General features: G+C 42.3%; 1 protein-coding gene across 1 annotated transcript in view; it reads left to right on the top strand.

Moving 5' to 3' along the window:
* The window catches only part of LOC139421170 (voltage-gated delayed rectifier potassium channel KCNH4-like), a 29291-nt gene continuing 19898 nt past the window's right edge, over positions 1-9393 (top strand). Inside the window, exon 1 of the mRNA XM_071171784.1 lies at positions 1-192. Coding sequence (XP_071027885.1) covers positions 117-192 — 76 coding nt within the window. The 5' untranslated portion in view covers positions 1-116. The remainder of the gene's footprint in view (positions 193-9393) is intronic.

Genomic DNA, 9393 nt, shown 5'->3' with positions numbered 1-9393 from the left:
TCTGTTGAAGTGCAGACTGCAGAGTTACGTTGGTCTGACTCGCCCTCCTCTCAGCTCTGTCTGTTGGGGGATGGAGTGACTTGGTGAGCCCAGCTGTGTCTTCATCGTTGGAGAACATGCCTGTGATGAAGGGCCTCCTGGCCCCCCAGAACACTTTCCTGGACACCATCGCCAACCACTTTGATGGCACCCGTAAGTATACCCTTTACTCAAGCCTTTCTGCCTTTGTGCCACCCTCCGTGCCCACCTAATTTGGATGCCTGCAGTGTTACAATGGGTTTGATTGATTGTAATTTACTGGTGAGGTCATTTACAAGTTGTGAACAAGTTGTGTTTAATACATTGTGACTTTTCATTATAAGATTTCCTCTTTGATTTTGCGTCAGCGGGTCAATGAAAATAGGACCATCTTTTATCTATTGATTTTGGGCAGGATTCAATCTGTATCGCCAAAGTATTGCTGAAGATCAGCGTTATAGCTCGATTTAAAGGCAATGTTCCGGCGTTCATGGAGACTGCAAATACTGCATATGTGGGCTGAATCGGCAGTTACCTTTACATTTTAACTCAGAACTACTGCTATACAGATTTAAATATATTTATGACTATCTCATTCAAAGAGCATGGTGTCAAGCATTAGAACCATCGAGAAGCACAACTGTTTCTTGGGGGGGGGGCTGTGGGATTAATACAAATGATCTAGAGTCTAAGACATGGGGGGGGGCATATGGAATTGTTTTAAGATGGTCCTACATTAACATTTTAGGACCCTTTAGGTATCCCAAAAATATATTTGAAAAGTATTTGATAAAATATTGAATTTGGCCTTTAGTACCAAATACCACAGAAACACATTGAATAACACATTCATAAATGGCAAAAAAGACAGTTAAAAAAATTAATCCTAAGGAATAAGGTTTTGAAGTGTCTGTCAGATATCTAGGAGAAATAAGAAAGCTCCGTCTTGACAAGGTTGAACTTGAGGTCGTGGGCCAGGCACGATATCTGCCAGGCACGCAGAGATGTGTCTCCACCTGGGTGTCAGAAGGGGCTGAAGAAGAAAAGGAGGTCAATGTCATCTGCATCGCAATGATAGGAGAGACCATGTGAGGATATGACAGAGCCGAGTGACTTGGTGTATATGTAGGTTACTTTCTAAATGTAATCCTTTACAGTTACTAGTTACCTGTCCAAAATTGTAATCAGTAACATAATCTGATTACATTCAGTTACTTTTAGATTATTTTTCCCTTAAGAGGCATTAGAGGAATGTATGTTACCAATCGCTTTCTACTACATATAATAAAGTAAGAACCAATGCTGGAGATCAGAACCAGGTACAGGGAGTGAACATTTAATGAACGGACAAGTGACAGAACAGGAACATCGTCAGAACAGAGGGAACAAAACAACATGACAACAATAACACTGGAACCGGGAACAACCTAGGGAACAGACAAATATAGGGGAGGTAATGAAAACAAGTGATTGAGTCCAGCTGAGTCCAATGAATCGCTGATGCGTGTGACGAGGGAAACAGGTGTGCGTAATGATGGTGGAAGGAGTGCGTAGTACTGGGAAGCCTGGCGCCCTCGAGTGCCAGGGAGGGAGAGCGGGAGCAGGCGTGACATAATATTATGATTAAATGATATCTTTACATTAATATATATCATTTATAAGTCCAAAAATGGATGTAGCAACTACAGATTACCCTATTAAGTCTATCAAAAGTGTACAAGTTTGAGCATGTGTCCATTAAGCCTATGGATTTAGTTTTTAATAAGCATGAATTAGATTGAGCAATAAAAGCCCCACTTTTATTCCATAGGCTGGGATCCGCACTAAGCAGCTGTTGTAAAATAGCATTTTTCACTGGCTGTCCACTGATTTCATAAACAGTGATTGATAGGCATCTTAAATTCAACCATTATTGGGTTCAAATAGACATTCCGATTTCTGAACAGTCATCCACGACAACCACAAGCCTTAAGGCACAAATAGCCAAATCAAATCAAAGTTTATTTCTAAATACAATCTAACCAATAGTGCAAAAAAGGTATTAGGTGAACAATAGGTAAGTAAAGAAATAAAACAACAGTAAAAAGACAGGCTATATACAGCAGCTAGGCTATAAAAGTAGCTACATACAGACACGGGTTAGTCAGGCTGATTGAGGTAGTATGTACATGTAGATATGGTTAAAGTGACTATGCATATATGATGAACGGAGAGTAGCAGTAGCGTGGGTGGGTGGGACACAATGCAGAAAGTCCGGGTAGCCAATGAGAGAGCAGCAGTGTGATTCACATAAATGCGCTATGTCGGTACCAATAATACGTGATATCTGTATCACCGTAGACTACACCACTGCTCTAATCCTTACCTCCAAGCGTTTATTTAAATTGGATCATCTTTGGATGCTGACAGCAGTCGCACCATTAGAAGATATAGCTTGGACAGTAGCCTGCAAAAGCCTATTTCTGACATTTTCCCGCGATCCATCAAACACATTTGGTGTGTCATTATAGTGTTCTCTGACTTGTCAGACACGCTAAAATGCAACAAATTTAAAGTTGCGCCTTTTTTCAATGCTACTTTGAATGTCATTAAGAAAACAGAGAAGTGTCAAAGATTTTTTTCGCAAACATCCTTTCCGAATTTAAAAGTAATCCTCAAAGTAATCATCTAGTTTTTCAAAAGTATCTGTAATCTGATTACACTATTTTAGCTGGTAACATAACGGATTACAGTTACCGTTTTTTTGTAATACTTTACATTACATATGTAGCCTGGCAAAAGTAAACCCAGCACAGGACACAAACTAATTTGGGGTTGTTTATTCTGTCAAAGCTTACATTTAAATAGTATAATGTAAGAGGGAAATCACCGCAAGTTTAAGCCACCATAAAGTAAAGTTAAGTCCAAATCACAACCAAGGGAAATAAATATGTTAGTAAAGTCCATAAAAACAATCTGAGTACAATAAGTACAAAGTGAAATGCATAAACGGTAGTGGCTCTGCTTTCTATAGAATAACACAAGAAAATACAGAGACCTCAATGTTCAGTTAGAATGGACTTTCTAACATTTCAAATGTCTGGGTACATGTTCATAAACAAAATGACATTGTGCATGAAAAACAAAAATACATTTTGTCATAAAACATGATGAAAACTTACAAACACACTGTCCAGGTGATACCCTAATACCACATGGGACAGTAGATCCTCATCTCACCCATACAGCACTGGGAGAAATGGCATATGAACAGATAAGTTACAATTCAAAAATGAAACAAAATACAAAGCACTGAAGCTTTACACGAAACAGAATGTAATTCTGGTAATTACTCACACTTCAAATAATGTTATCATCAACTCCACCACGTGGTTCTGAGAACACTGGTGTTCAGCGAGCAAGAAGCCCTTATGTTGATCTGAAAGTATAACATGACCATCTGGCATAAATATTACAAACTAACTATTGTACACTGCAGATGATGCAGAATATGATATTTTCCAGTACAAGAGTAAGATAAAAAGTATCATTTATCCATCTAAGGTATCGTTGGACCCACGATGGATTTCAACAGCTCTCCAGTGTAATTGCATGCTCTCACTCTTACACACTGCGCATGCGCAATCCCATAACCGCTCTCACACATTATTTATGGATCTCTTTTAGGGACAGTGCCATCTAGTGGATTTAAATGAATACAGCTATGTGCTTTTACCACCTGGCTACTTATAGAGAGAAGAGGAGAGGGCCTAGAACCAAGTCCTGGGGGACACCAGTAGTGAGAATACGTTGGGCAGACACAGATCCTCTCCATGTCACCTGGTAGGAGCGGCCTGCCAGGTAGGATACAATCCAAGAGTGTACAGAGCCTGACGCCCAGACCTGAGAGGGTGGAGAGGAGGATCTGATAGTTCACAGTGTCAAAGGCAGCAGATAGATCTAGGAGGATGAGAACAGAGGAGAGACAGTCAGCTTTGGTAGTGCGGTGAGCCTCCGTGACAGAGGAGAGCAGTCTCAGTTGAGTGACCCGTCTTGAAGCCTTGACTGGCTTGACACTAATTGCTAATTGCCTACCAGAGGTGAAGAGCACACTTCCCGGTACTAATTGCTGATTGCATAGGAGAGGACAAACCACTCCCCCTCCAATACAGCCACTGATTACCAAAACAACAACCGTCACAAATTGCCCTGCCCTTTATTCCTGGTTGATGTGTCAACAATTAGCTGCAAGTTATGAGCAGTCAGCAGTTCAGTAGGCTACTGGAAAGACAGACAACACTTAAAGTAAATGGCCCTAGCTAGCTGTAAAAATACAGTACTAAACAACAACAGATGAAAACAAAAATTATACTTGTTACTCCTAGATATATTAGTGTGTGTGTGTGTGTGTGCTCTAGCTATAGATTGAAGCTACACCGCTACATGGCAAAACAATTATTAACTACTGAAAACACTACCTAGATTTGAATTTACTTCAACTACCACTTAGTCCAACTACCACTCTACTACTAGTACAAAATGTTGTTAAATTACTTGAAGAACTATAAGTAGTTCACTACTCCCCAACACTGAGTGTAAGTGGTACTGGAGAGGGGCAGCCAGTCAACACTGTGTGCAAGTGGTACTGGAGAGGGGCAGCCAGTCAACACTGTGTGTAAGTGGTACTGGAGAGGGGCAGCCAGTCAACACTGAGTGTAAGTGGTACTGGAGAGGGGCAGCCAGTCAACACTGTGTGTAAGTGGTACTGGAGAGGGGCAGCCAGTCAACACTGTGTGTAAGTGGTACTGGAGAGGGGCAGCCAGTCAACACTGAGTGTAAGTGGTACTGGAGAGGGGCAGCCAGTCAACACTGTGTGTAAGTGGTACTGGAGAGGGGCAGCCAGTCAACACTGTGTGTAAGTGGTACTGGAGAGGGGCAGCCAGTCAAACTGAGTGTAAGTGGTACTGGAGAGGGGCAGCCAGTCAACACTGTGTGTAAGTGGCACTGGATAGAGGGGCAGCCAGTCAAGACAGTAATTCAGGCTGTGACAGTGATGGAGAGAGTGGTGAGAGCTCAGTAGAGGAGGAGTGGGTGTGCTGTTGTTTTGGATTGAAGTGGCACTTGTTGGGCTGTTGTGTGTTTGCTGTCTTTGTTGCTCCTCATTAAAGTGATACTTCGGGATTTTGGCAATGAAGAGAGCCAATGTTAACTTGTGTCAGCGCACGCAAATCCAGAGACTTCCAGTCATTGCGCTGTCGCTAGTTAGCAATTGAGCTAACGCTAGTTAGCAACTTCCTTCAAACTGCACGCAGAGATAATAATCTGGGGAAGTAGGTAAAGGTCTTCATTGCCTCCTGAAGACTTAAGTGCCTATGAACGGGGTATGGTAGTAGGTGACAGCGACACTGTTTTTAGTGTGTCAAGAACAGCAATGCTGCTGGGTTTTTCATGCTCAACAGTTTCCCGTGTGTATCAAGAATGATCCACCACTCAAAGGACATCCAGCTAACTTGATACAACTGTAGGAATCATTGTAGTCAACATCGGCCAGCACCTCATTGGAACACTTTAGACACCTTGTAGAGTCAATGCCCCGACGAATTGAGGCTGTTCTGAGGGCAAAAAAGGGTGAACTCAATATTAGTAATGGTTCGTACAATAAGTATATGTCACTAATGGACTACTGTCGCAGCTGCATGATGCACTTTCGCATGGTCAGATTGGATCACACTCTTCTCAGTGGGTTACAAGAAGTGGGACATGACATCATGCTAGTGTGTGGCCGCCGATCTGTGTCCTGGCTGAGTTAATGAATTCAGTGTGAAGACAAACACACTCACACTAACACTCTCTATTACACACACTCACACTCGCACACACACACAGCAACCTGGACTCAGGGGTAGACGTAACATAGTAAATGTAAACCCAGGACACTCCAATTATGATGATATGATATGTTACGTTTTGATATATATATGATATGTTACGTTGTATTCATTGGTGGATGTCCATCATCCCATTTCATATGATATGTTACGATTTACAATTCGTATGATATGCAATGTATTGCAATTCGTACAATACGCCACGGATTTGTAAAACGTATAATATGTAACGAATTCCAATCTGTTGTGGCTAATGTTAGCTATAGGTGGCTGTAGCTAACGTTAGCTAGGTGACTAAGGTTAACTAGGCTAGGGGTTAGGGTAAGGGTTAAGGTTAGGGTTGGGCCTCCCGAGTGGCACAGAGGTCTAAGGCACTGCATCGCAGTGCTTGGAGTGTAACTACAGATCCGGGTTCGATCCCAGGGTGTGTTGCAGCTGGCCGCAACCGGAAGACCCGTGAGACGGCGCACAATTGGCCCAGCGTCGTCCGGGTTAGGGGAGGGTTTGGCTGGCCGGGATGTCCTCGTCCCATCGCGCACTAGTGACTCCTGTGGTGGGCCAGGCTCATGCACACTGACTTCGGGTCGCCAGTTGTACGCTGTTTCCTCCGACACATGCGGCTGACTTCCGGGTTAAGCAAGCAGTGTGTCAAGAAGCAGTGCGGCTTGGCTGGGTTGTGTTTCGGAGGCCGCATGGCTCTCAACCTTCGCCTCTCCCGAGTCCGTACGGGAGTAGCAGCGATGGGACAAGACTGTAACTATCAATTGGATATCACAAAATTGGGGAGAAAAAAATAAATAAATAAAGTTTAGGGTTACGGTTATAGGAAGGTTTAGCTAACATGCTAAGTAGTTGCAAAGTTGTAATTAGCTAAAATACTAATGTTGTCCGTAATGACATTTGAACATGTAACCTTTGGGTTGCTAGACGTTATACGCCTGCCTACCCATCCATCCTGAACAACCACCGTATTTAAATGTTTCCCTTAAGTAGCCTGCTGTCTTATATAACCATACCAAATGTAACATATTATTTTAACATCTATTATACACTGGGTTTGCAATGTATGTCTAATATGTCTAGTCTATGAGACCAGGCTGCACACACACACCCACACAAATACAGAACTTTTTTAGCAAGTTTGGTGGTTACAGGTCCTCTGTGTCATGGTGTGGGTGGAGGAGCTGGCCAAAAGCTTATTAATGGACAAGACTGAACCGGTCTGGGGGAAGTGGGAGGTGCAGGGAGCCGTTATCGAAAGGGAAGAGATGTAGTCGGAGCTTGAAATGTCTGTAGGGAGCTGATAAAATTGTCCAAAACTTTGACTTTCTTCTGTCCGAGTTCAAGACCTTCCGGGCAGCTTCTTCATTTTTATTTTTTATTGAACCTTTATTTAACTATGCAAATAAGTTAAGAACAAATTCTTATTTACAATGACGGCCTACCCCGGCCAAACACTAACCCGGACGACGCTGGGCCAATTGTGAAATATGGGACTACTAATCACGGCCGGTTCTGATACAGCTTGAAATCAAACCAGGCTCTGTAGTGACACCTCTGCGCCACTCAGGAGCCCACACAGTGTATAATAGATGTTAAAATAATTGACTTCAACCTATGACCTATGACATAATATTCTAATAACATGCGCGACAACAAATGGGTGGACGTGGGTTTGCAATGTATGTCTGACTGCCTCCCTCAACTAAATGACCCTCTCCATTGTGTAATGTGAATGGACCAAGCGATTACAGAATTAATGAAAGTGACAGCCAAATGACCCCAACATGTGAGCAGAGACATAAATTACAGTTAATTATGTAGGGGTTAAGAGCCAATCATACAGCACCTGGGTATCGATATCAGTCACCCACTCTGCAAAAGTAGGCTAATATACGTAACTCCATCCATCCCATACACACTAAAATGAGTAACCCTAGTAATGTCTGGGGGACTGTAACAGGCTGTAATGAAGGACAGTTCCCTCTGTAACAATCCATTATATAATTTCTCATTTCACTCTTAATATATTATTTAGTCGTTGCCCGAATGCAAACAAACTTATATGTACATTTCAGGTTGCACTCTGTGGATTAAGGTACCGGGATGTCAGAGCGGAGTTATCATTGCAATGTTAACCCAGCAATAGTTGTATTTGTGTGCACAGCTCTTTGTCGACTCATTGTCACTCCACAGAATGATTCAGTCTAATTGTATGTGTGGGCTGGGAGCTACACACAGCTTTACACTCCTAATTGAGGCATACAATTATTTAATAGCCTCCATTTAAATTCACAAATTGTGATTATTGTTGTTGTGATTGTCAATGACTCCAGCCACCCTAGTCATAGACTGTTCTTTCTGCTACCGCACGGCAAGCGGTACCGGAGCGCCAAGTCTAGGTCCAAGAGGCTTCTGAACAGCTTCTACCCCCAAGCCATAAGACTCCTGAGCATCTAGTCAAATGGCTACACAGACAATTTGCATTGCCCCCCCTCTTTTACACTGCTGTTACTCTCTGTTATTATCTATGCTTAGTCACTTTAATAACTCTACCTACATGTACATATCACCACAATTGCCTCGACTAACCGGTGTCCCCGCACATTGACTCTGCACCGGTACCCCCTGTATATAGCCTGGCTATTGTTATTTTACTGCTGCTCTTGAGTTATTTGTTACTTTTATTTCTTATTCGTATTTTTTCTGATAAAAAAAGTTTTTTTTAAACTGCATTGTTGGTTAGGGCTTGTTAGTAAGCATTTCACTGTACACCTGTTGTATTCGGCGCATGTGACAAATACAATTTGATTTGATTTGATTGACACAAAGGGCCTGGCTTTTCTGCTTGTGTAATGTAAGTAGATTGGTTTTGGGTTTTGCTCTTCGTCACCTAATGTCAATTACTGAAGCTACAAGTGCATGAACTGAAAAGTAATAGAAATGACCGTGTTATTCACTACAATGGAGAAGTCCCTTTTGTCGTGCGGTCGGTTTCAGAAATTATTCTGGGAGGAAATGAGAGAGGCCATGAGAAATAGAAGCACTTAGAGCTTTGAAGGTTCGACATGGCTTTCACTATGAACTTCCATTCTGCCATTCATCCATCAGAGGGAGGGAGGGAGGGAGGGAGGGAGGGAGGGAGAGAGAGAGGGAGGGAGGGAGGGAGAGAGAGAGAGAGAGAGAGAGAGAGAGAGAGAGAGAGAGACTGGGTGCATTTTAGCAGAATGATAGAGTCATGTTGGAGAAAGAACTTACCATCTGTTTGCTTTGGTTTAGGAAAACAACCTTGTTTCACTTGTCTATATTAGTCTAAGCCAAGTAACAATGAAAATCATGAAGCTACTGTAAAAAAAAATATATATTGGTCCAAATACACCTCAGTTTTTTAAATAATCAGTATGTTTTACCATAGGATTAACTTATTGCAAATCTATTTGTGTTCTTCCTGTATAAGAAAAAGGACCGTATCCTGGTTACCTCCTCCTCGTGGAAATAACAGCTTTGC

The sequence above is a fragment of the Oncorhynchus clarkii genome, chromosome 12 (genome assembly GCF_045791955.1).
Source record: "Oncorhynchus clarkii lewisi isolate Uvic-CL-2024 chromosome 12, UVic_Ocla_1.0, whole genome shotgun sequence".
In the NCBI taxonomy this organism is placed as follows: domain Eukaryota; kingdom Metazoa; phylum Chordata; class Actinopteri; order Salmoniformes; family Salmonidae; genus Oncorhynchus; species Oncorhynchus clarkii.
This window is presented reverse-complemented; position numbering and strand designations above follow the sequence as displayed.